The 27,687-nt window shown below is 48.7% G+C and overlaps 1 protein-coding gene across 4 annotated transcripts; it reads left to right on the forward strand.

Moving 5' to 3' along the window:
- The first annotated feature begins 3,636 nt into the window (after positions 1-3,636).
- Positions 3,637-27,443, forward strand: LOC125985816 (RNA-binding Raly-like protein). Of its 4 annotated transcripts, none has more exons than XM_068648788.1 (11): positions 3,637-3,789; positions 13,865-14,151; positions 14,490-14,857; positions 20,552-20,825; positions 23,850-23,925; positions 24,314-24,361; positions 24,668-24,849; positions 25,006-25,119; positions 25,352-25,524; positions 25,715-25,754; positions 26,149-27,443. In XM_068648788.1, exons 4-10 carry the CDS (start codon positions 20,570-20,572, stop codon positions 25,745-25,747), a joined length of 882 nt encoding a protein of 293 aa, XP_068504889.1. In that variant the 5' UTR covers positions 3,637-3,789; positions 13,865-14,151; positions 14,490-14,857; positions 20,552-20,569; the 3' UTR covers positions 25,748-25,754; positions 26,149-27,443. The 4 variants fall into 4 exon arrangements, with proteins under 4 accessions (XP_068504889.1, XP_049604933.1, XP_049604935.1 ...); XM_049748976.2 differs by having other exon boundaries at positions 14,490-14,527; XM_049748978.2 differs by lacking the exon at positions 14,490-14,857.
- The last annotated feature ends 244 nt before the right edge of the window (positions 27,444-27,687 follow it).

Consider the following 27,687-nt stretch of genomic DNA (forward strand, 5'->3'; position numbering starts at 1 on the left):
CAGTGGCCATGACATTAAATAGCAATACATGACATTGAAGAATGTAAAATAAAACATTTATGCAAATACAAACAAACGAGCATTAATTGTCATCATTCCCCCCTCCCTTCTTTTCTTCTTTTTTTTTTATAACTCCCATTCTAAATCTAGGGGGCAGTAAGGCGCCCCTTAAACGGAGTGTCCACGAAGAAGTGAAGACGTCATTTTTAGTTTAGTGCCTTTTTGGTTGAATTTAGCGAGTGATTTGTTTTTATGTGAAATATATTTTATTGAACACATTATGCAACATTATTGAAATGCATTGGGTTATTTTCAGACAAGAGAGAGAGAGGGAGAAAGCGCGCAAGGACAGCAAGTGACGGAGGCCATAAAGATGAAACGGAGGCCATAAAGATGAGCTGCACAAACCATGCGGAGGAAATTGAATTGACTCCTTCCTTATTGGAAATCCATGTGCAGGAGCGTGAAATTTAACTCTGCTCTGTACGTAAAGTCAATAGTGTGAACATCAACAAAGAAAAGAGAGAGAGGTGTTTGCTTTTTATGCCCCGTGCAGACATTCATGTCGGAGGCCATCAACGCGTTACTAGTCTAAAGGCTAAGGCCTTGGGGCTTAACGACTGCTCGTGCTGTAGACTCAATTGAAATGAAATCAATTGTATTTTGAAAAAAAACTGCATTATCTGCATAGAATACATCAGCAAGACTGTATAAAAATGATTTGTGCTCTACAAATAAAGTGGAGTGAATTTGCTGCTTTATCATTTGCAGTCAAAGAATTAGCAAGTAAGTCACTAAGTGAGCTTGAAATGGGAATGCTGCTTTATACCTTTATACTTTATACTTTTTTGGCCTTCTTCAATAATAAGGCCAAAAGACAACAAGTCCAAGGGACAATTTCCGAAGGAAGAGGAAAGTTTTAGCCGGCAAGTTGCCCTTCATCTATTTGGTGCAGCCGCTCGGCCACCGCGGCTCGAGGTGATGCATCTGCCGTCACTTTGTTTACCGCGCTGGCTGACCTTTTCCCTCTCGCTTCCTATTTTACCAGCAGTTTGGAAGAAAGATGGCTACGTCTCCCTCCCGGCAAACGTGTCAGCGGCGGCGCTCGTCTCTCAATGCCCAAGCTCACCTGGGAAGAGATCATCAGTGTATGCAGTTGGGTAGAAAAAAAATCACGTTGACTTTTTACTGGTGTGCATTTCAGGGATTGTCTAAAAGCAAGCGCTCTTTGGCCAGCAAGAAAGATGGCTCCTCGACAGCGAGCGAGTAAGTTGAAACGCGAGTCAAAAACGGTCTCGTCTCTGTGTGCGACTTTGGGCTAACTTGGTGACGCTCACCAAGCCAGCGATAAATCCAGTCCAAACGCAAAACAAGTTTGACACCCGTGAAACGACGATGGCTAAGTAAATGACAGAATATGCCGATGGATCGAAGCGATTAAAAAGTAACAAAATGACTTCTTTGCCACCAATTCAGAATTTTGCCTTTTTTAACAATCAGCAAGATATTGGGAGGCCTTTCTTTGGGTAGCGTCGACGCTGATGCTTTCAGACCTGAGACGCCACTTGATGTCAAAACACGCCGGGATTAAAGTCTGTGATCTTGCACTGATGTTTTTGGGGCGCTGGGGGGAGGAAAATCGCTTTCCTGAAAGGCCGTCAGCCTGCCGGGAACTGCGCATTTGGACAAGAACGTCCTCAGCATGCACGTATTCGCTTTCTCGCATCTTTCTTATGAATAATTGATGCCTTTCGCTCCTTTCATGCTCAGCGTAAGTCATTTGCCTTTTTTTTTTTTTGGCTCCCCCCACCCGAAGGCGAGGCGGAAAAGCGAATCTCCGAGGAGCGAGACGACGGCGGCGTCATCCTCCCGGGCCCTTCAGCTCGTCTGTGTGGGAGATGAAGTGCGAACAGGCACGGGAAAGTCACGCACGTAGGCAGGTATGGTAAAGTCAAGCCCTGAGTGTGGCTTGGTCATCCACTGATGGAGAGACGCTTTTTGGACAGGAGGGGGGGTCACGTTTACCTCCTCTGTCCGACAGTGTTTGCAGAGAGTGGCGTCGAGGAGATTTACTCTCGCCATCCTCAGAGTGGCCTCGTCGTTTATCGGCGGGTTCTCCGCTGTGACGCACCAGCCGCACCCATCCATCTTTGGGCTGGTAACGAGCAAGCGGCCGGTAATTTAAGGCCATAACTCTGACAGGTGTATTGATCGAGGTGGCTCGGGTGTGGGGGCCATCCCAGGGGGTCACAAATCACAGCGCAACACCGTCCGCTGGGATGAATCAGAGCGCCGCTCATTTGTCTTCCTTGTTGCCGCTCAGCACTTTTCCAAGGCCGCTTCTTTCCGTCACACATTAATGCAATTGTTGCTCGCCAAACTTTTCCAACGTTTGCCTTTGGGGTGAAAATCCAGACGAAGCAGTAACGATGTAAATGTGAAAGGATGCCCGCCCTCCGACTCGTTGGCTCCCGTTACCCGTTAATGTATGGCACCATTTGCCGCATAACCCTTGATTTCCTCCTGCATGTGTTTAGCCCCTTTACCCGCAGCTAAAAGTAATTTTTCTGGAAAATTGACTTGGGCCTCTGCCTTCCACCCAATTTCCCCTCAGTTGCTTTTTGGGATTTCCACTCACCCGTATGCAAATTGTCAACACTGAAGACGAAAGTGGCGTGTCACGTATTCTCGCAGCGCGCTAATTGTTTTGTTTTAGTAGCGTCCTAAACCAATTCCGGCCCCCCGATCCCACCTGGCTTTTGATGCAAAGCACACGGCGGAGAGTGTCGATCGATGCCTCGCAGGCGCAACGCCGCAAAATGTTGATGAGGCTTTGCATGAGGTTACACATCCCCGGAGCTCCCTTAAGCGTCACCGGAGACTATTGTTCTCGGATTTTCATTAACACTTTGCCCTTTGCGAGCTGCAGGCAAATCACACAACTAGTTTGCTGCAAGACACATTTCTTTTTTTTTTTGCGCTTTGAATATACCTGTGCGCCGCAAATTGGCTGTCTTTTTCTTGGGCAAATGAAACTTAAATGATGGCTTTTTAATGCGCGGCGGTGCAACGGCAGCAATTTAAATGCAAATGGGGCGCAAATGGAGCCCTGAGGTATGCCCGCATTCATGCCCAAATGAAACATGTCCATCATTTTCTTGCCGGATGTAAAGACGGTATACATTGTTATTGCTAGCCGAAAATCTCCCGTGTCCCAATTGGGTTTATTTTCTTTCTTTCTTTCTTTCTTTCTTTCTTTCTTTCTTTCTTTCTTTCTTTCTTTCTTTCTTTCTTTCTTTCTTTCTTTCTTTCTTTCTTTCTTTCTTTCTTTCTTTCTTGCCTCCCCTGCCATCATGAAAAGGGGAAAAACAAATTCAATTGTCATATTCATCAAATTGTTTTTATTATAATGTCATTTTCATTTTAATTTCAGTAGTTTTGTATCATTTTGAAACAAAATCGCAGAATTTTTATAGTTATGTTGAAACCGAAGACGAGGCAAAGAAAAAAGTTCTCCAGCCTTATGGCAGGGGGCGCTAGTGATCCCGGGATGCCTCATGCGCCCATGCACCTGTAGAATAAGTGAGCTCCAGTTCAAATTTACAGTGAACACCTGAGGAGCAGTCGTCCATTTATTTCGTTTTACATTCGTTTTTTTTTTTTTTTTCGTTTTTACATTTCGTTTCACAATGGAGGATTACATATTCAAACTCAAACGATTTTCAACTATGGATTTTCGGTCGAAGCAGGAGGTCATAAGCAAAGGAAGAGCAACTCCGGAGTTAAAAGGTTTGATTCGAACAACGGGACTTCGGAGCAGTGTGCTTTATTGAGTGTTTTTATATGTGAAGACTGCTAATATGGGATTTTAATTAAAATAGTTCAAATTAAATAATGGATAAGCTACTCTAGAGCAGCGTTCCCCAACCTTTTTTGTGACACGGTTAGGTGTCGGACAAATTTTGTGACGTCAGTGCCTCCCCACGACGCACGTCACTGGAATAATTATCACTCCCCATCTTTGTTTTCCTTGTTCAACGACGGACATCTTAAACAAAACACAACATTATCTATAGATTTGTTTTGTTGTTGTTCAACAGCCAAAAGCCACACCCCCAAAAAGTCTTTACCACATCATCACTGTTTCCATTTGCGACAGAGTGATGTTATTCTTTTTAAAGAGTGGCCTGCGGCCGTGTGATTCGCCTTTTAAATATTTCAAGCATAAAACAACAAACATCTTCCATTCCCGAATCTTCACTGGGCAAGAGAGCCAATTAGAAGACAAGCTTCACATCAGTTTTCTCCCTCAAGACGCCACCGTCGCGGAGCAACTCATCCGCGTCACATCAATATAAGTCTTTTTCTGATTTAATATGCACGGGAGGAAAGAGGCCAGCCCCATCATCACTACCAACCACCAGTTACGTTTTGAACGGACCAGAGATTGCCACGCCGCCGTGGCTCCGAGCTTCTTTGCAGAAAAAGGCAAAAAACATCAAATACAACATAAAACATTGGCAATCATACAAAGATAATAACGCTCTGTCCATATGAAGCTATAGATGAAAGGGGAGAGAGTCAAAGTCTCTTTTCAGAAGTGGATCAAAGCTACGTTTGAAAAGTCAACAATTAGTCGTAACGTCCAACAGAGAGAAAAAGATCGCAAAATTGCGTCCCTACTGCCTTATCTATCTGTTGCCGCCGGACACAACGGAATTAAACTAGCATGGAAAGCAGACGCTTTGTGGATTGAAGTCTCTCCGAGACAGGGCATGACGTTTAGGGCCGGCCGTGTTGGAGTGTTTCCGACGTGGCGAGATGCCATCCATTGCTCGGCGCTGTTCAATTCCCGCATCCATCCGCATGGCGCCGCTTGATTGTGCACAATGAGTGCCAATGCTGGGCTAAATCATTCATTTGCTCCAACGAAAGTGGCGGAAAGCGCCCGGCGCTCTAGCAGACAGCTGCGTTATTAGTTGTTGATTGAGTTTGTTTGGGAGCTGCTTTTCATTTGCGAAGCTTGGCCGCCGTCGGGAAGCACCCCGTCCCCGATGTTGATCAAAAACAGAAAGTCTTTGCCGCCACATTTAGTAATTTTGCAGAAAACGCCAAGGCTCAGGAACAAATACGCACAAGAAAAAGACGAAGGGCTTAATGCCGCTGAGCCGTCTTGTGTCAATACCAAATTTCATTTCAGATGGTATCGCTCCCACGCTTGTTGCTGCCGCCTTGAAAAAGACAGTACAGGCCGCAACAGATGAAGGTTCTCCCGGGGTGACTCCATGGTTCAATTGCTAGGGCACGGCCGAGGCGCCGCCGCTGCACATCCTTTCTTTTTCTTGTAAAGGCAATCAGTCAAGTAAGTCGTCGCATCTCGGGGAGCTCGCCGACAGGAACGGTGTTTACTCTGTCAAGCCGCCGGCGACGGCTCTTGTCTCCCGAGATGAACAAAGTAGGCGGGCAAGTGGCGCTGAAATGACGCCTTCCCGCTGAGACGCCTTTGTCAAACTCACCGCTGTGTACAGTCAAAAGCCAAAATGGCTCACCTCGAGCAGCAAACGCTAAACCAACTCTCTTGAATGATGTGTTGAGCTAGCTTCTTTTTCATTTTGTCAGCTAAAAAGATACGTAAGGCGATTAGATATGGGAAAGCCTGGCCTGTTTATGGTCTACTCGTGTCTAATTCTGCGGAAGCAGTTGTTTTTTGCCGCGTCTTATTTAATGACACTCGGCGGATCGTCGTGGTAAGCCTTAAACGCCGCTGATTAGCCGCCCGCGTAAAGACGCATACTAGCATGTCTTCTATTAGCAGTCAACAAGTGCCAGATAGATTTAAGTCAGAGTTGGACGTATTCGGCGGCAGCTTATGTTTTATTCAACAGAGTAAAGGTGGCGGATGGCCGTGCGTGAGTCAGCTATCGTCTTTCTCAGCGCTGCTTTTCTGATGCTCCTCCTAAACCAAGTCTGGTCTGCTCCTGATAACAGAGAAGCCACCTGGGGGGGCTGGCGCGCGACGCCACCTGAGGCTGTCATAACACCTGACAAGCGAGGAAGGGGGAGACGAGGCTCCTCGTCGAGCTTCCGGCGTGTCTGATAAGAATGCGGTGGACATGAGAGATTGAGATGTTTCTGCCTAAACTGCTCACTTCCTCGTGGGTTGCCTTTGGCTTTTGTGGCTCGGGCTATTGATTATCTTGCTCTAACCGAGACTGGCGTGTTGTTGAGCCCCATCCAATAGAAAAGTAATGTTGAACATTATTATGCTGGGCTTCATATTTGTCTGATAACATGCTTGGTTCTAAAATGTTTGTTTTTGTCTGCTGCATTTGAAGCCCCAAGGAAAATCTCTCATTTGTTGCTTTTCTACTGGCTGGTGATTGAAAGTTTCAAGAGTGACTATCAAAAATTTAAGACGCAGCGCCACCCCTGTGTATGTGGCGTACTTTTGTAATTGCAGTTAGAAATGATACCCTCGTCGGTTTTGGAGTCAAAAGACAGGAATGGGTCGTTTCCCGCCAGACTCCGTTCCAACCATCGGTGGTGTCCTGGCTTGCACGAGCCTCATTGTTCATTTGGTGTCGAGGTTACGCCACTGGAGGGCTCTCAATGAGGAGGGGGGTGTCTGGTGCCGCTTCAATTGCAGCCGAGTGAGAATCTCCCCCAAAATGGGACACTTAGCCCCCGTGGGTAAAACTGCACCAGTCGGTTATTTGCCAGTGCCATTTGCAAATTTTCCACCCCAAAAGTGACTTTTTCTGTCGCTTTCCCAAGGCGTGCGCCGCTCAAAACCGAGGCGGGCTGCTCCAGATGTTCTTCCGCCACACCTTTTGCGCACATGAATCGTTTCATGATAGCAAGAGATCCCATGGAGCACCCTCATCTGCTTTTGCTAACATGTGGGAGCGTACGCTAAGAGAGCTAACTCTGTTTGGCAGGGTGGTCATTTGGAATCTCTGGTGCTGAGGGCAGAATGAGCCCACTGGGTCGTCCCACAACCATCTGTCTTTTACGTGCACGCAAGGTTAGGCTGCTGCTTGGGTTGCCACAAATCTTGAACCAAGGAAGAACGAGATTCCATGTCAGGTGGACACCATCCGTGCTAGCTATGCAAAAAGGCAAGGGTCGGTAATGTTGGGATGATTTCTTCTTGTCCTTTACGCTTCTGGAATTTGCTTTCCGAGGCTTTCATGGAGAAATCGCTCTTCAGCTTCTATCTCATATTGTCACTCGACCTTGCACTGTTGCTGCCGAGAAAGAAAAGAAAAACATCTTTTGTGTGGAGTTTGTTCAACGCAATTCAGAGAAGCGCATCGAACCTCGTCTCAAGGCTCCGCTCATTTCAGCACTTGAGTGTCTTCTGCTTCGTCACAGGAATCGGCGAGTAGTTGTTTTGTCCAGCGTTTTGTTTTAGGCAGGTCATTATGACCTTTGCCGCGACTAGTCGAGCATTTTCAAGCTGCCCCCAAGCTGTGTGTTTGAGGACATTTGTCGGGAGTGGATCAGACTCGCCTTCGGGGCTCAGCCAGGTTCAAAATAGAAAACGTGACAGGCAGGCTGTCACATGACCACCAGCCCCAAATTTGACTTTTTAAGGAGCCAAACAAACGTTTGCGTCACCTTTTAAATTAAGGGGCTGGGAAAACAAAACCTTTGAAGAGCTGCACGTCAAATTATGCTGTCAACGTGTGATGAGAACAAAAATCATTTCAAGCTTCCAAACTCTCACGCACTCACTTATTTTCTCCGGCGCTCCTCCGAGACGGACGTCCGGGGTCCAGGCTTCCCGGTCGGTTGCCGGCTACCCAGCGGCCTCGATTCCGCGGTTGACACATTCAACTCGGTGACTCCCCGTCTTGTAGGTTTCCGTGGCAACAGACGACGACGGAGCTATTCTCAGGGTCGAGCCTTTCATTTTATTTGCTCGAGATGAATAAAGCTTAGAGTCGGAAAGCGAGGAGGAGGCGACCCGGGAGCTGACTCGGCGCTCACTTTTTGTTTTAATGCTGTGAGCAAGCGTAGGCTATGAAATTCCCCGCTTACAACATAACCCAACTAGCGACTTAGCGAAAAGCAAGCCGGTGCCGCCAAAGCTGACTTAGCCTAGCACGTCGCAACCCAAAGTGATGCCCTTCCTCCCTTGTTCACGTCTTGGGAGGCGCCAACCCAATTGGGATTGTTGTTGTGTTGTGAGGATTCCTGATTGGTCTATTTTGTTAGTTTGCATTGAGTGTTTTTTCTTCAGTTGCACTCCTGTGGTGCTTTTGCTTTAGTCAAGTGCCCTCATTGTGAAGGTAATTTCCCTGGCGGGTGCAAGTCTCCTTTGCACGCACACACACTAGCTGTGTACTTGCGTGCCGACATGCTTTTGCGCCTTATTTGTCTTTGTTCTGAACAAACTCAACCCCCGCCCCCTCCCTCCCTCCCCTCCATCGGCATCACCCACCCGCTGCGTCTGGCGACTTTCTTGTCACGGCGATGAAGGGCACCTGCTGTTCTCAGCCGAAGCCGTCGTCATCTGCTCCCCCCCACACGCACACACACACTTTACTGACGTCCGCCTGCATGATTCACAAGCTCACTCAGTCGCTTCGCAGTTGAGTTTAGGTGAGGCCGAGGCGAGTTACCTTGCGTCACCTTTGATAGCTTTGCGGCAAAAAAAAAAAAAATCCCCAGCCTTCCAATTGCAGGTCACGTCTGTATCTGATAAGATTCTCGCTAGGCCGACTTGCCGCATCGTCACCGCAAATGAAGGACAGAACATGCCGGAGGTGGCGGAACCCCTCGCAAGATGACAATTCGCGTAAGCCGTCGCCGCCAAGCTTGGCAAGGTGACCCAACCCATCAGAACGTAACGCACTGAGCCAAGACCGTGTCGCCTAACCTGGTGCTTTGTCGATACGCTCTCTCCAGAGCACGCGTGGGCCCGCAACGCCATAAAGCCGCGTTGAATGTCCTGCCGAATGTTGCGTAACCTCCACAAGGCATCCTCCAAAGCGAGACGCTCCATTTCCCGCAAGAACGTCTTATTTCTTCTCCAAAAAGTTCCGCGCTCGCAAATGCTCTCGGGGGAAACATGAGGAGGAGGATGTGAGCGCACACGTCACTTCAGCCAGACTAAGTGTAGCGCACTTTTAAACACCCCTGTGTGTGTAGGTGTGTGTTCGTGTGTGTTCTTTTATTACTCTGCCATTTCCCCCTGCACACATTTATCCAGCCTCACCCTGCTTTACAGCTGCTGTCATTTCCTACCGGGACCAAATCGAAACATTACAACCCAAAAGTCCTCCATCTTTCAATGAGACACACAAACACACACACACGTTGAGATTGCGTCAAAAGCAATGCTGAGTCATGCATCGCCGTCGTCCAATCCGTTGAAAAATGCCCCTGTGGAGCAGACGCACAGGTTGCGCAACACTATTTGTTTCAAGACGTTTTAAGGCGAATTGAGTTATGAGCACAGTAGAGGAACCAATTAAACTCACTCGTCAAAGCGGACGTCTCAATTTCCATAACGCCGAGCCATCTGTCCCACGTGTGTAGTCGCATCTCCCGGCCCGTTAAGGCCACGCGGCTGGTTTGTACACTCATTAAAGGACTAATGAGCGTAACATATGGCGCGGGCGTACTGTTAGCACCTCACCGTGTCTTCTGCGGAGCGAGCAGCTGCCACCTTCACACTTTGCTGCCCTCTACAGTGTTGTTTGGGAGCTACGTAGCCAATCAACTTAAAAACATGCACAACCTTAATATACATGTGTGCGTCTCTGTCGGTACCGGCGGCCGAAAACAGGTAGCTCAGAACCCGCTTGAGTGACGACATCCTGAGGGCAATCCTTTCCAGAAGGATTACCAACAAGTGACACGTGTAAATACAAAGAGCATTTGAAGCGTCCCACTGTTAAACGTTGGCCGCTCACGAGATGAATAAGAACTTACCCGTCCTGAAGACGACTTAAGTCGACAGCAGAGAGAGCGCAGATAAGAGGCAAAGGATTACGGCGCCGAGAAGCTGTCGGCGCCATCAAAGGTCATCTTTATGGCAGATTAGCACAAGCGGCCGGGCAGATTTGATGAGTACGTAAATGCCGCTGACATGGCAGATTGCCGGCGCCAAATGTGTACTTTTGTGCGAGCCCCAATCTTCTGTTGATCATAGAACTCAGCGCACTGCTTTTTTTGCCTTTATTCGTCCGTCACCCGCTCGGCGAAACATTAGCCCAGTCAGACAATTCTCGCTCGAGTCAATCTGCATGATTAAATAAGCGTGCCGCTACCGCTAATAGTTGCGCTCCGACGATATTACAGCCGTTCGATTTTTAGGGTGCCAGGTGCTGCTCGCCGGACGCCTCGCGCATCACTATCGACGTTTGAACTGCAGGCTCCCCCCCCAAAAAAAAACATGACCGAGGTCATCGGAGACAAACCGGGGAGCCGTTCATCACGCCGCCCGGCTGAGATTTACTCGGGCATCCCGGCTCCTAAGTGGGCGCGCTGTCGGCTCGCATCAGGACCGACGAGTGTTTGTCGTCTGCGCCGGGATGGCACGCGCCGTCCCCGGGGCGCCGCTTTCCGCGCCAGATAGCGAATTGAGGTCGAGCCGGAATCTTAAAAGCTGGCTTGTGTCAAAGATGGCTCGAGTGTCCAACCTGAGCAAAGGCGCAGAGCGGAATGCTTCCGGCAACGTCTTGGAGACAAACGCTAATGCGACGTTCATTGTCGTCTCAAGGAGACGTTTGCAGATTTCAAGGAGGGAGCGACGTGACATGTAAGACGGCCTTGACGCAAATATTTGCATCTGATCCAAACATTTGCATCTGATACATTTTGCAGTTGTGCTGCAGTCCTCATGGAATCATTGGGACCGCTCCTTATCACGGCGAGCAAGAACCTCGACCTTTAGCGCAATCGCCCCAAGAGCAGAACAGTGATTAGTGGTGGGTTTTCCGGCTAATTAAGAAAAACTGCCCGAGAATCCTTAATTATCCCGGAGAGGCTATCTATGAATGAGCTTTTGATTGACACTGGCCGCCAAGTCTTAACATGATTGGTGTCTCAAAAGATTGCTGGCTGGTGAAGGATCATACATCATTGCCCCGGGGTTAGCTGCAGCTCGTTCCAAACGGTTGTCGTGTTGTTCAGTATGACAAGGGATAAGTTGCGAGAGGCCTCCAAGGGGGGGGGGGGGGGGGAGCTTTTTAGCATGCGAACAGGTGCGCCGTCAGATTCTGGATGCTAATTAGCTTTGTCGGCATAAAGAGCAGCTAATTTTGCTCGCCGACACCGGTGGCGTTCCCAGCTCGCTTGGCATGCACGTGCATTGTGCCAAAAGAAAGAAAATATCAGAAAATATTTCCAGGGACGTGCTTGCTTTTGCGAGTTGCCTCTACCGCCTGCCATCGCACTGATTTGTGGTTTGGCTCCGTTTAGTTGGAGTTCAAGTTTGAATTTTTCACTAGCAAGAGATGGACTCCATTTAGTTGGAGTTCAAGTTAGTGCCTTTGAATTTTTTGCCTATCACTAGCAAGATATTGGTGGCGTGTCGTTCCTCTAGAGTACCCCGGGCGACCTTCATTTATCCCAAACAATGAGTCACGCCGGAGGGCGGTGAGATAATGAAGCAACGTTGTGATTGATAACGAGATGTCCTTAATGGCAAACTAATAAAGGGACAACGTGTCACCAGGCGCCGAAAGATGAATTCATTGCGCGTCGGCTTGGCTGGCTCATGGTAATTGTTCCATCTTTGTCCTTGGAAGAAGTTTTGCTCTGGCAAAGAATGATTTTTGCAAGCGAAAATCTTTGAGAGGTCTAATCCATGAGATAAACATTAAATTCAAAAGGCATACAAAATATTAGGAACAGCACCTAGCAATCAATATGTAGTGCAGAGTTGTGGTCTTCATAATATTTGTGAAATTAGAACACTTACCCCCGAGATTTCAAAATGGGCCTTCAAATATGGGAAAATGACGGGAGTGGTCCAACAAGCAGCTAGAAGAAGTTCTTGTTAACTATTAAAGTGTTTCTCTCGCTAACAATGAACATTAGAGTCTCACATGTTCAGTCAAGGTCAGATATTGTTCGTGTCTTTGCCGCCTCCGCCTCCCATATCCCATGCGACTAATTAGTTTTTCATCAATAAGGGCGGAAAAGAAAGAGGAAAAAAAATATCATAACATTGTCGGAGGCGCGTAGCAACGTCACTGATGGACTTCCTCAGGCGAGACACATGCGAGTCAACCTCGTTTCCGCCTATGATCAAAAATGAATTCAGTGCAAAGACGTCAGTGGGTAAAAAAATGTGCACGTACAAAGTGATGCAAGCAGACGTGACTGGAAAATGGTCCATGTGTAAATTGATCATCTCGATCGCTGGCATCGGACCGCAAGCTCTTGGATAGATCCGAATGTCATCTGCATAGCAATGAAGGGAAATGATGCGCTTGCTTCAAATAAGTCCTGGGGCAGCGCCTCCAATGGAAACAGCAGGGGCCCCATCATTGAACCCTGCGGAGCACCGCACGACAGAGCCAGACTCTTGAGCTCTCCCATCATTGCCCACCTGGAAACGAAAATATGAACACCAAAAAAAAAAATTCTCAGCTCTGTTGTGGGGCAAAAAAAAACATCTTAAGTTGGATCAGCGCCGATTTGTACAACGAGCTCGGCAGAGAAGAGCGAGATAATTTGTTGATTTCTACCGGTAGCGACATTTCCTTGGTTGCGGGAATCCAGCTGGCTAAGTTATCTGCCGCTCAGACTCCATTCCACAAGCACACGAGTGGGCTTGTAAATTCCCCCCGTGAGCTGACGCAGCTACCGACATCTGTCTCTTTTGTGCAGTAGCTGCGCTAATTGGCGTCCTCGCAAAACGCTTTTGTAATTAAACCAATCATCGCTGATTAATAGAAATGTAGAGTCAAACTATTTTGTCGAGGTTCTATATTTATCTTGTTGATTCTTGTCTCTTGGCTGATGTTGATTAGGTGTGTGTGTGTGTGTGTGTCACTGTGCACTCATTAAGGCCGCTTGTGCGTGATGATTAGCACTAAACGAGGCCGCTCTTAATTTGGCACGACATGCTTACGGAGAGTTTGCTTAAAGAATCACTTTACCTTCATTTGGACTTTTTGCTGCTAATGACAAATTAATTGTTGACTATTTCATCGTGGACTGAAAGGAGCAAATTGACAAGAGGGCTAGCAAAGAACTAACAAAAATATTTTGGCCACTAGGGGCTTTAAATGGCTTTATTGCATTCATCTATTGTGTTTTTCTTCTGTTGAAAAATTGTTCTCCTGCTTCTTAGTGAGTTGCTTGCACGCAACTCACCTGGGATGTTGCACGCTAGCATGCGGGAGCGCTACAAGAGCTAATCGCACGTGATTGATGCCTCAACCCGTGACTGCACGGCACACGAAATAAAACATTTAATATGACGTCGTCTTGACTTTTTAGATTCAAAGCCGTGGCAGGGTTAAATATTTCAAAATTGGCACTGAAACACAATCGAATTGTCACGACCAAGGCTGAGCCCTGCTGGAGAACAAATTAGGGACCGAGCTGCGTGCCTTGTGGTGCTCCGCATGTGATCCAATCCGTCCCAGCCCCGGTTTGATTTGTTTTTTTTTACTTTCTTTGCATTGACTAAAACTAACAAAACAATACATGACATATTTCTGGACATCTTTCTGCTGCTGCTCATTGAGTCGTATCAGCATCAGGACCAGAGACAGCTCCCCCCCCCACCCCTTGGTGCTGCACAAACGTCTGCATGCCCGGTACCGTTCTTTCCTACCCCCCTCCAATATAACTCTCCTCCTTCTCCCCCCTCCCACCTGTCCTCCCGCCCAATCAGATCCCCCGAGAGCGCGCAGGGAGAAAAGCGCATCCGGCCCGGCGCCGATGAAAGCGAGAGAGGGAGAGGACGGCGGCGTCATCCGTCGAGCGAGCGAGCGGTGTTGAGATATGGCGCGATAAGGACGAGCTGCTGGAGCTGCTGGAGCTGCTGGAGCTACTGGAGCTGCTGGAGCTGGCCAGCGGGTCACATGACAGCAGAGCAAAGCGCACGCACACACCAGCGCAGAGCCCGCCACTCGCTTTTTAGCTGCTTTTTCAACAGCCTGCTTTTGCTCCCGACGCTCTGTGAGTACATTTTTTGCTCCTCTCCCCCTCCCCCTCCTCCTTCTTCATTCTGCTGCCAGTGTTGAGTGAATGCAGCGCTGGCATCCGAGTGCTCGCTTTTCTTTTTTCTTCTTTCTGGCACTTGTTCTTGTGCCTCGCCGCACTTTGCTTTCCAGGCTCGTCAGCCTGCAGACGATTTTAGTGTCAAGTGTTTTTTTTTTTTTTTTTTTGCTGGGGGAGGGTGGCTGTTTTTCTTTCCCATTTTTATTTTTTATTTTTCTGTCTTTATTTTGATTTCTTTGTGGCTCTTTTGCTTTTGGTGTGCATTGGACAATTCTTTTTTGTTTTTTTCTTTTCAGGGGACGTTTGGGTACTTTTCTTGCAGCCAAGCTCGCAGGTTGGTGCTTTCTGTCTTATTTTGTCTTTTTTCTTCTTCTTTTTGGAACATTTCGTGTCGGATGGACCGTGTTTTTATTTTGCGCCGCCGCACGGGTGAACAGACACCCCCCACCCCCTCCCCGCAGCTGGTATCCGACGTTAACGTGTGCACAAATCAGCGGAGGTGAAGCAAACGCAACGAAAGGCACCTGTGGCCTTTCTTGCGAGCTGCGGCAGCTTTTATTTTGCCAATTTGGCTGGAAGCTTACCCGACAGAAGCGATCGACGTCTTCGACCACGCGAGCGGCGGGATCGGCACGCGAGCTGTGCTCGGCGGACACGTCATTAGGTACAAGTGACGATACAAACATTGAAAAAGATAATCGTGCTCACTTTGGAGCTATTCTTTTCTTTCGTATCATTTCATTCTCTTGTAATACTTTTACATTAGGGAATAAGTTTGACATGTATGACAGCGGCTCAGGATTGAAACAGCCAAAAAATAATCATTTTGTTTGTGTTCTAAACTAAATATTGACCAGTGCGGGAATGGCCGTCCACGGTCCAGGGTGAACCCGCTTCTTTCACCAAAAGCCTCAAATGAAGCAAATATGAAATGATGAGTCGCTACACAATGTGGGTAATCCCGTGTCGGCTGACTGGAATGTTTCCTCGCCAGCCATGTTTAATCACCTTGAACGGCAACCTGGTGCCAAAGTCTGATCCTTTTTGAACATTCCAAATCGTACGTCTTCACCCTAAGCCCCTCCCCAATCACATTCTCTTCTGATGTTTGTTATTGTGGCAAGATGGCTCAACGGGTGCCATGACAAGACTTTTTGTGCAAATGTGTAAATGTAAACACGACGCCCCCACCGTCCGTGTCTAGGATTCTGGTTTAGTGCCATGCTCTTCATTTCAAGCAGCGTTTGCCTACTTTGTGTTTCCTGTTCTAGATCTCAAAACATCACAAAACAGAAGAATCAAAGATGCAAAGTGTACTTGATTCAAGATGTTGACATTTCACTCCGCTGAAAGAAAATTAAGCATTCTTTAGTTGAATCATTTCAGCCCACTAGCTTCATGCTAACACATTATGCTAAAAACTATATCTGCTAACTAAAATTAGCATTTATGTACACACACTGTATCTTCTTCATGCCCGTAATTGCATCTCTTTCAGTATGCTGCCCGGCACGTTGTGGCACACTGTGGTACGCCGCTAAATCGGAACTTGCCTGCCAACTAAATTAAGAGCATTTCATTGTTCTGCCGGCCATTGTGCGTCACTGGCATAGTGAACAAAGACATTAAAAGTAAGTCATCTCATTAGTTTCAGTTTGGTCTTTTTGGAGCCCTTAACTGGACCCAAGGGGCGCGCGCGTGTGTCGTCCGCGAGGGCCAATTAGTCACACTGGCAGGCCAAAACTTGGATGCTTTCTGGACATCTCCGCCACCCCCACGCCATGCCGCTTCTTCTCCCACCGGACCGCTTCCTCGTTATCTGGGCCGAGCCCGGCGCTGGTCGCTCGGTCGGGAACTTTAAGATATAGCTAGCGTATATGTGGCTGCGTGTATGAATAAAACATCCGGAGCAAGCGGCTTGTATCTGGAGTGCATGCCTCCATTATGGGTAACAATTGCTCTTTTCAATTTTTGGGACATACCATCCTCCACTGGCGTGCCAAGTAGCCAAACGCTCAAAAATGCCGTGTCAAGGCAAATTTGTTAAGAGCGCTTGGCTCGTTCCTTCATTTGTGTCTACACCACTTTCTCTTGAAAACGAGCTTCCAAGACCTTCGGGGCGGGACGACCAATACTTTGCTGATGTATTTCTACGTGCGGGTTCATCGAGTCCACGCGCATAATGGATCGGGCCTGGCCGGGGGCTTCTCGCAACGAGGCCGCTTTCGAAGCGGCGTTAATTTATTCATTGCGCCGCTAATGGCGCCGTTCATCACATTATGTGGACGAGCCCCGTAACAAACACGCCGCAAATGAGTTTGCCGCGTCACCTATTGATCCGAGCCTCTCTGTTTCCATTGTGCCCTTGTTTTGCTTTCGGCCCTGTGTGTGTGTGTGTGCGTGTGTGTGTGTGAGCGGCGGCAAATGCCACTTTTGTCTTTGTAACATATAACCGTCATCGTCTTTTGGGATTGATGGTAGCGTGATGCTTTCAGAGAGTGCACTATAGGAGGCTTTGTAAGAATTAATATTGATCGTTGCTATGCAGCACGGATGTTATGAGCGGTTGCCATGGTGACCACATGACTGACAGTCAGCTGGCTTTGTGGTCATCGGCCGCGGAGAAGCAGACGAACCAAGATGAAAAAAAACAAAACCAAAAAACAAGCGCGTGTTTGAGAGCAGGTGTCGGCGACGCGTCGAAGCGTAAAAGAATGCGTCTGACGGGAACTTCCTGGAGGGTAAATTGCGCGAGGCGCTCTGGTTTGCCTGCCAAAATGCTCCCGCGGGAATCGGCTGAAAGTGCCACAATCACTAGCGCCCCCTTGTCAAGCGCCGGGACACGTTTGTGCAATTGTTTTGAAGAAAGCCTGCAGTCATGCTTGGCGAGTCCAAGTCCAGGGCGATCGCGTTGCACGTGCAAATGGCCGCTAATTGCGCCAAATTAGCGCCTATGTTTAGCCGAGCGGTTCCTGTCCCAGAGAGCGTGCTGCTAATTAGCTTCGCGCCGATCTCAAAAGCAATTTTCATCTCCGCCGAGAGAGACAAGGAGAGCAATTCGGTGAGCCATGACGAGGACATGTACGCAAAAAGCATGTCCTTCGTGGAACCTGAGAAACGATTCGAGCGCAATATGTATGCCGGGTCTCCCCTTGGCAGAGGGGGGGGGGAGAATTACTCACGCACTCATTGGGAGTAATTAGGAATGTGCCAGGCACGGGAGTCAACATTCAAAGGATTTTTTTTTTTTTTTTTTTTTTTTGCGTGTCTCTGTTGCCTTACGTAAGTGCCGGAAGCGAAACGAGCGCCGTCCGTCTGCGCACCCAAGCGTGCTCGTCACAGCCGGCCCTCTTGCGATTAGCTCGCGTGCCGTCCTCATTTGCCGCGCCGCCGACAAAGCGGATCTTAAAGGGCCCCAGTGCAAAAAGTACCGCAGAGTCAAGGCGTCATCGGGAAATCAAAACGTGGAGACGCGTTGCCTTGCTTCTTGTCTTGGCCTAGCCTCCTGGTCACAAAAGCCGTTTATGACGAGTCCACGAAAACGTCATTCGACTCAGAAAAGGCACCAAAGGCAAATCGATTTAGCGCGGGAGGCAATTTTGTGCCAAGGCCAACGTTTCCTAAAGATGCAATCTCTTATTTATTCCGCTCAGTAAAGCGAGGACACCCCTGAGTGACAATGATTCTGTGCGAGGTGCTTTCCCCAGGAGACATTTGATCTCCACTTTGGGCATTACCCGCACTTGGGTTTTTCCTTGCTGGAGAGCGGCCATTTTGTTCCTCATTCTCGGCGGCTCGTTGAAACGCTTATAAGATTGCCGACGTTTGGCGACCGGCCCGTCCCTCTGCGCAAGGGCCGCCATCAACAACTGCTCAGTGAACATCTTTATTCATTTAACTCACTAAATATGTAGTTAAAATAATAAAAAGGAGGGGGGGGGGGGCTACCATACACCAAACCAGCTCCAGATATTTAGGGCAAGGGCTCACCCCCTCCCAATGGGGGTTGGAGAGGCTTTCGATGGAGCGCTGCAACGTCTTTGTTTCCTCCCGTGTACTTGTGGAAGCGCGGCCCACGCGACATCTTTCCTCCCATCAAGGAAGATCAGAGATTTTTGTCACACTGGAAGTTTTCCCAAGTGATGCCGCTTCATGTTAGGCTAATGAGGCGCAAAGACACGAACACCAAATGAACAGTTTAACTCCTGCCGCCAGTTTCCGTTCCAAGGGACGGACGGGCCGGGCCAAAGAGGAAGGGTAGCGCAACACCTTCATTTGTAACCTTAAACTTTGTTTAAAACCCCAAATGTGATTTGAAACCCAAGCAAGAAATCTCAAGCCTGGCTAGAAGCCTGACAGATTGAATAAAAGCAAATCAGGTGGTGAGGCTAATGCTAACTTGTTTAGCATGTGCTGAAACCCGATGAACCTTTCAATCATTGATATTTACATTGTGCCGCGGCCTTTTGAGCTCGTTCGATGCTCATTTGGAGCTTACGACAAATGAGCTTTATGAAATGACACTCCAAAAACAATGCTAATGTAGTGGCAGTGCCGGAAGTCAAGGAAAGGCCTTTCAAATACTAGCTTAGCGGTCACGCATGTTTATCCGATGGCGGCTTGATGGATGCCGCGATGGTAAATAGGCCGCGCACCGGATGTCACCACGGAAAATAGCCTCGATGACGGATGAGGCAAGGGGAAGGAAGGCAGAGAGCGACCGAGCGAGACAGCCCCGGGCCCCGCATTCCGAGCCGTTATCCCGTCATGGGAGCCCGGCCGGACTTAATCCCATGCGGGCGGCTCCGCCGGGCAGACGCAAAGGGGCGCTTTGCTACGGCGGCACTTGCAACTTTGAAATAAGACGCCAGCCGGCTGATTCCATGAGATGGGAGGCTTATGATTCATACTTTGCAAATGAGCCGCTTCTGCGACCGTTGGAAAACCCGACGACGTCTCGTCTGTCAGCGCCTTGATCTCCCGCCGAGCCCTTTGCCTTTCCCGTCAAACGACGGAAAGCGGCTTCACCTCATGCCCCGCTTTGCATTTGATGGATATTTGTCAGCTCACTGATAGCGCTCTATTTTTAATGTTTGTTTCCTCCGCCAAGCAGGTCACATTCTGAGTAAATTTAGAAGTCTATCTTTTCCCTTTTGCTGTTTGATGAGCCGAGGTAGCAGTTAAATTAGATTGGATGATATTTGGTTGAGAGGGTAAAGGTTAGTGGAAAAAAAGGCTTGAGGTTGTTTAAATTCAGACCTTCAATTCAGGCACATTTTCTTTGTCCTCTGCAAGGGGCAGAGGCGTCTTTCTTAGCTGAGGTGTTTTAGTGTCTATTGGGCGCAAGATAGCGCTTTCAAACAGCCTCTATGGAGTTGCTACTGACGGGGGAGAAAAGCATCTGTGTCGTTGCCATGGTAACCCTGCCTCGCCTCCTTTGCGTGAGAACGGTCGAGTGCCGACACGACTTGATGGAAGCGAAGGTGCGCTCTGTTTGCGCTCAGCCACTCGAACGGATATCGCCGGCTGAGGAGGATCCCGGCGCCACGTTCAGCACTTTTGCAAAAGTCAGCTCTGAGTTTTGGACGCATCAATTGGGCAAACAACAGCGGCAGAGGTGTGTCGGCCTTGTTTGTTCGGTTCCGTCCCGGCGAGTTGTCGCAAATGACAATCAACCAACACGGTGCGTTTGCTTTTGTCCTTTCTCGTGCATATTCTTGTTCATGATAGAGGGGAATGTGTCTCCATTGCAGGACCACCAGCATTTTTTGGGGGGAATTCGAGAAACCCGCCCTTGTAGGTCAAGGTACAACCCGACATTCGTATCTGGATGAAAGTGAGCACGCACGCAGGTGCAATTTAATCCTTCACCTCTCATTCGTCATGTTGAATGCTGTGAACATCAATGCCGACTGCGGATTTGCAATTAGCTTGTGTGTGTGTGTCTAATTGTCCGTGCTGCTGATAAATGTCAAGGCCACGCGCACGCACGGATGCACACGCACGCGGAGTCGATCTCGTGTCTTGATTGTAACGATCGCAGCTCCTCGGTGCTTCGACGGCGACATTCGAGTGTCATGTTTGCCGTTGAAATGAACGGAAACGTCGATATGTTTGCCGTTGAAATGAACGGAAACGTCAATATATTTGTCTGCAATATTGTAACTTAGAAAAATGCACAGTCAAAATTAAACGGAATGTAAAAAAAAGATTGTATTGAGGGAATCATTTTTTCCAAAGTAAGAACATACACGAAGAGTCGTGACATTTGACGTCACCAAACGACGACACGGCAAAGCCGATATGTGGCGTGTCCAAAATGTTGTGGTGGTGACGGTGTGGTTCTCGCGTGTGTCAGGAGTGCGCCCGGCGGAGGATGACCGGCAAAAACCAAACCAGCAACGTGACCAACAAGAATGACCCCCGCTCGCTCAACTCTCGCGTCTTCATCGGCAACCTCAACACGGCCATCGTCAAGAAGACCGACATCGAGGTGATCTTCGCCAAGTACGGCAAGATCGCCGGCTGCTCCGTGCACAAGGGCTACGCCTTCGTGCAGTACATCGGCGAGCGCAACGCCCGGGCGGCGGTGGTGGGTGAAAACGCCCGTGTCATCGCCGGACAGCCTCTGGGTGAGTCGGCACTCGTCGCCCCAGCGACCTGCCTTCTTCTGCGCGCGTGCGCCGCGGTGCTAAGCTAGCCGGACGTGCGACTCCCAATTCGTCCGCAACTGCGCACTATAGCGAAACAAATGTCTATACGGCCTCGTACGCATGTTCGTGGTGCTGTCCAAGTGCCATATTTTCAAGTGCCAGTTCTGGCTTGAGCGACATATCGTCAATTGGCACACTCACAATTCGACAACACAGTGGGCTCGATGCCACGCCTGGGCAGCCCGCTATACGCCGCGTGCTAGCCGCTAAACGCTACGAGCCGCTTTCTTCTTGCCGCACATGGCTCCTTCTTTTTCCTCCGCGTTTGCTTTGGCGCTCGTTCCCGTTGTGATTGACATTCTTGACTCCACATTGGCCGCGTACACATTGCAGCCGTTTAAAATTCCAACTACTGCTTTTGGGGCCTTTGAGGGGGGTGTTACATAAGATGAGCTGCAGTAGGCCTGACAGCTTCGGAGCATGTCATTCTTGACTCGCCAAAAAGCCCCGCCCACCCCGCTTTTCGCTTTTCTTTTTCCTTTTTGCCCCTCATCTCCAGCGAGCAAAAACAGTTTGAGCGGTGTTCTGATGTGCCACGGCGGCGCAGGCCTGATTTTTGCCAATGAAGGCAGCAGATGTGTGCCATTGGCAGTCGCTGTTGGGGAAGGACAGTCAAAGTTGAGCTTTTTTTCTTTCCCTGCATGATGCTGATGCAAGCTGTTGTGTAAGGGGGCCAAGTGAGCACACACGTGCGTCCTGCCCGCTTTGCATTTCAGCCGCCACACGCCTCCTCGGGGCCTTGAGTAAAGTCACATTTAGCGGCCTCTCTGTTTCTTTCCTAAGCCGCTCGCCGTGCAATTTAAACACAGCGGATCGGATATTTTGACCCAGCAGATTGCGTCCATTACGGGATTTGGGCGGGCTGAAGAGCCCATGTGGCGCCTTAGTTGGGACTTGCTGGGAGCGTCCCATTACAACATTAATGGGCCACGCTGAAGAAGAACGCGTGATGGATCGCCAATCGCGGCACCTCCAAATGGCAGCAGGCGAGAGATGGGCTACATAAATAATAACCCGATTGAGATGCAAAGTCCATCCAGAGCGGATTACAAGGGCAGCCGCGTCGCAATCAATCGTCATTGCACCAAACGCGTCGCGCGGAAAGCAGCGAGCGTGCATGGCCAAACGCGGCGGTGGGAGGACGCCAAATTGTTCCAACCGAAGATGGTTAAAGCGAGCCAATGCCCAGAACATGCAAACTCCACACAGGGAGGGCCGGAGGTGGAATCGAACCCGCACCCTCATAATTGTGAGGCGGACGTGCTAACCAGTGCATCACCGAGCCGCCCTGGCAACAAATAAGTGCAGCTAATTCTCTGATTAGAAAGGCTCACTTGAGACGCCAGCGGAAGGCCAAGCCGTGAATCAGACGGCCCAGCGCGATGTGTGTGTGTGTGCGTGTGTGTGTGTGTATGTGGTGGGGGTGCATCCGCCCATGTCTGTCAGTATGAGAAACAACCGCTTCAGTGCGCTTGTGTGCGGCTCACCACCGATGGCGTACTCGCTCTTGTGGGAAATAGTGCCACAGTCCAAACCGTGTTGTTCCACCTCACGAAGAATTTTGACACTGACTGTGATTCTTCCATTTCTCATTGCGTATCGCCGCGCCACGTAACTTCAGGTGTGAAACGTCCCATTTTGAGATGTCACGGAATAATAACCGCTTTAAATATGTAGGACATTGTTAGCCGTCCTTGTCAGCATTTTGTGGGAAGGGAAGGTCGATGACAGAGAGTACTGCGCATTGGCAGGTAGCGTGACCTTTCCGGAGCCGAGCCGTCAACGCCGGCGTGACGGAAAGCGGAATATGGGGAGCAAAATTGCGGCAGAATTATTTGGGGAAACTCGTTTAGCCTGCGCGGCCGCCACGGTGTCTTTTCTGTGACCCGCCGACTCTCCTGCTTAGTGTGCAAATGTGGAGTCAATGCGACGCGCCACTCGAGTGGAATAGAAATAGAAGAGCCTTCAAAAGCGGCCCTAAACTGGCCCCGGGCCACGCTCGGAGTCCGTCCCTCCGCTGCTCGTTGCCTGTGTTTTTGGCCCTCGCATTGATTCGATTAGGACACCACGTTGGCTGCTCACTCGAGTGCGGCAATGGCGTCGGGTGGTGCTCCAAACTGGCAAATGAGTCATTTCAGAGCTCACCATGAGGGAAGCCAGGAACAATCCGGCCAAGAAACTCGTTTGTGCTGAAATGCAGATCCAAATCCATCAACTCAGTGGGTGTGTTAACTCCCCTGATTGGAATGCTTTTGAATTACGGCGCAGTAAATCACGTCCATCGAGCCTGGATCGGGACTGAGACAGTGTCGCACTCAGTTCTGTCAAGGCGTCGCATCCATCAGCGACCATATTTGAGAGGCTGTGAACGTGACGATTCCTCTTCCCTCTCTGCGATGTTTGCCTCCATCTAGTGGACGCTGGCGGTTATTACAACGCTCCGGACACTTTATTAGCCCTCCCTTCCCTCGTTCCCATTTGGTATGCTCCAAAAGAAGCGTCTCTAGGAGCCAAACAATTCCTTTCACTCAGTGCCTCTCTGCTCAGGAAGTCTTTCTCTCTTTATTCTCTCTACGTTCATCGAGCCCAGCCGCAATTCTGGAGCGCCGTGCCGCTTGAAAATGACCGTGTACGGGGGCAAGCGTCGCACCCTTGGCTGTGAGTTTTCTTTGTCTTTTTTAAGGAGCGTGTGCCGGCCGGCGTCGAGCTGTCAAAATCGCCAGGTGACGTCAAAGTTTGCCCACTTGATGACGTTCACACGGCCCATTCATTTCAGCCGCCGCGCGGGCATATCAGCTTTGTTTGTCACGATTGAAATATTCATATGGCTTCTTCTCGAGGGAGATGTTTTTGTCGCGCGTCGACTGGTCCTTCCGACTTGAAGAATGCAAGATGGCGCTTTGACGTGGAATCGCTTGTGCTTGGGCTTGTGTGCGTCTTCAGACATCAACATGGCCGGCGAGCCCAAACCGTACCGACCCAAAAGCGTCTCCAAGAGGCCCCTCTCGGCGGTCTACAGGTATGGGCACCTGATTCGAAGTTGATTCCATTACCTTCTCCTGTATTCAAATTCTAATCTTAATGATGACACAAATTTTACATTTCATCTATTTTATGTCATGAAATATTTGCTTGTTCTCATCTACAGACTTTCTAATAAGATATTTGGAAATCCTCATTTGCATTTTCTCACCAAGCGCACGCGGGATTAATTTGGAGAATCACACTCACGTCAAACTTGAAATGACTTGAACGTTTGTGCAATTCGGGGAGCGGCGAGCATACACGAGCGCCTCGTCGTTTGGCCTCATCGTGGCCTCTCCGGTCCGAGCCGCTTTGCTCATGACGCAGCTGGAATCGGCATAAACAGCCGTCTTCCTGATTTGCCTTCTCTCTCCCTCTCGCAGTGGTTACGAGTTTGACTACGAGTACTACAGAGATGACTTCTACGCAAGGTATGTTTTACCTGATGCGCTGATGCTAATCGATCTTATATTCCCAACAAAAGCAACAGCTTAAAAATTGTGGGGGTGGGGGCTACTTGATTTGAAATTGAGCAGGTCTGATTTGGTTTGAATGCAAATGTCCACTGTTGCTAAGCGACTGTTGGACAGCCACGCCTTACATATTATTTTCTTCTCCACCGGTGGAAGAACTTGACTTAAAGCTCTGTTTTGCTTTTGCTGAACACTTTGGCATTGTCCACCACTGAAATATATTTGATCCCATTTTTTTTTTTTTTTTTTTTTTTTTTTTTTGAGGCTTTTTGACTACCACGGGCGAGCAGCGCCGTCCCCGCGGTCCGCCATCCCCCTGAAACGCTCCAGGGTCCCGCCGGCCTCGTCCCGCCGCGTCAAGACCTCCTCGCCCGTCAAGTCGTCCTCATCCTCCATGTCGTCCTTGGGACCCCCCGCCTCCTCCCCCTGCCCCGCTGCCGTCAAAGGTACGCACGGCAAGACGCTTTCTTTCCTAGACAGGTCACAAAGGATGACCCCAAAATGCCCTCGTGGAACTCCCACCAACAAGCCAGCTGAAGATGTCGGCTGAAGAAGCCGCGAGCACTCGTACTTGATAGCAAACTTGTTGTGCTCCTCGCCAGTCAAGACGGAGCAGCTGCAGACCATCAGGAGGGAGCTGACGCAGATCAAGACCAAGATCGACTCCCTGCTAGGACGCCTTGACAAGATGGAGATGCGGCGGCGAGGCATGTCCGGTGAGGGAACGCTGTCAGCTTAAAAGGGCGTCGGCCGCCAAATCAAAGCGACCGCAGCCTTGTCGCTGAGCTTCCAAATATCTTCTCATATATATCTCCCCCACCATGAGTCCTTGCCTGCATTTTAGACATAAATTCCCATTTGCTGTGATCGCTGTGCTATGCCGTGTTGATGTCCTCGTTCGTGTTTTTCATCGCCAACTAGCACGGCCGTTGATTTTGATCTTCGCAGAGGCTCAAAGGATGTACGAGGACAACCGCGACAGAGGCGACGAGTCAGCGTCGGAAGCGGTCGATGACTCCGGCGAGGAGGGCGGTGACAGCGCACCGACGGATGCCGAGGCCGGGGAGATGAGCGACGCCGGTGACGACGACGAGGAAGAGGAGGAAGGCGCCCTTCATCTGGTAAAAAAAAAAGAGGAGCGAGTCTCAGTCTCGTGCTCAAGTAAAAGCGAGCGGGCTTATTCATGGCCGCCCGGGCCGACGCATTTGTCTCTTAGATTACAACGTGCCGCAACATGAAGCGCGCTCACGGTCTTGACACGTCTTTCTTCCTTTCCTTTCTTTTCTTCTCTGATCTGCTCCTTTTTTGCAGATGGAAAACCACATTTCCGACGTCGACAACTGAGCACCGGGTAAGCACATTTCTCTGCACTTTCTCTTTTTTTCCCCCTCCCTCTTTCTTTCTCTCTCCTTTCTAGCATCTCTTCCAGTAGAGCTCAGTGCTGCCTGGTGCAATCTGGGCTGACTAATAATGCTAGAAGGACTTTTTTTTTTAATTACTTCATTAGCACTCTATATTTACTCGTAATAACAAAATTAAATAGAATCTCGAGGATTGGGCAATTTGCGCGTCATGATTCATTCGTTGCGACGCCTTGTGTTGTGGGGTGGTGTTCGCGACCTGACCACCAGGGGGCAGCATACGTTGCTAAAGTCACAAAGCAAGACCCAGCACCGCATAAATGCAATTGATCAGATTTTGAGCCACATTCTGGGATCTTAGTAAAAGAGTTCGCCTCGCTGCAGGAGGTCAAGGAATTGGCAGTTCCCTTCGCCTGGTGAGGAAGGACGACCAGATCAAGATTGGACTGCAATGGAACAGACGCTAAATCAAAGCTACCTTATGTAAAAAACAAAAAAAAAAATGGAGGCAAGCAAGAGGCAGCCACGACTTGGCACTCCCGAAGCTTCCGTTGTGCGACTGTCATTGTCTCCCATCGAGAAACTTTGGATCATTTCCTACCTTTTGGTCGGCCACAATGGACCGCCTACGACATTTTGAAATCATTTGATGCACGTTGCTCGTCTACAACCGTGCCATTGTTTTTCCTCTTCACTGTTTTTTGCTCAGTAACCAAATGCTGCGTATTTTTTCGTGTATTTTTGTGTGTGCGCACTGAACACGTGTTTACATTTTGTGATTACATGTTATGATAAAAGGTGCCAACTCACCGTGGCCATAAATTTGACGGCAGTCATTGTGCTCCTCTGAATCCGTGAATTTGTTTGTTTGTTTGTTTGTTTGTTTTTATATCCTCCTCCTCTTTATCACTTCATTGCTCTTCTCTGGCCGTCCAGATTTCGAATCGACTGCTGCGCTTTCAAGGCTCACTGCACGCAAATTCCACCTGCAAAAAAAATGTTCACAAAAGTCCAATGAATGATTCCAAACATTTTGTCAAATATGTTTGTGTGCGTGTGTGCGTGCTCACTCCCACCCACTTTAAATATATTTATTAAAACGCACTTAAAAAAAATGTTCCAGAGCTGTTGTCACTTTTTAGCTTTCAAGAAACTATAAAAAAAAAAATCTTGCCCACACAGCTTGAGAAGAAATTGTCTTTCGTGGAGCTAAAAAGCTCCAAATCCAGACCGATTAAAAAAAAAAAAAAAAGAAGAAGCGCCGCATCGGTGATTTGTGTGCACTGACCCTTTAAATCACAAACTCATATCTAGAATCCAAAACGGCTTGGAACAATCCTTTCTTACCTTCGTTCATTTTGCGAAGCGTTGTAAGTAGAGAGGTTGTTACCATGACAACCGCAGCTAGACTACAAGAGCAGTTGTCGACAGCCCAAGCTGCAGAAAACTGATGTATAGAAAATGTACATTTTTTTGTATCAATATTTTTATCAAAAGCATGTTTACTGTACTTTGTTTATTTCAGTTGATGCTCAAATAGAACAAATAGAAAACTATGATAGAACACTATAAATATATAAAACGGCTGTAAGGAAAAGGAAAGCTCATTGTTGTTTATTGTGTATATAAAACAAGTTGTGTTCCTATGAAGTCAATAAAATGTGTCACGTTTACTTAAATGTGGCTTCTTTCTTAGCTTCTCACTCCAAAGGATAATTTTCAGTTTTGTCTTTGAAATGCTAATGCAATCAAATCGCTTGGGAAATAACCATTTGCTTGAATACATATGGAAATTTCATTTGGCATTTCTGTGCCAAAATGGCCGAATGGCATAAGTAAATTATTTAGTCAATGAATTTAAACATCCAACTCTTAAATGGAAGTAAACTTATGTGTTTGAAGTTTTAAAGAAGAAGTTTTAAA

The sequence above is a fragment of the Syngnathus scovelli genome, chromosome 18 (genome assembly GCF_024217435.2).
Source record: "Syngnathus scovelli strain Florida chromosome 18, RoL_Ssco_1.2, whole genome shotgun sequence".
Classification (NCBI taxonomy): domain Eukaryota; kingdom Metazoa; phylum Chordata; class Actinopteri; order Syngnathiformes; family Syngnathidae; genus Syngnathus; species Syngnathus scovelli.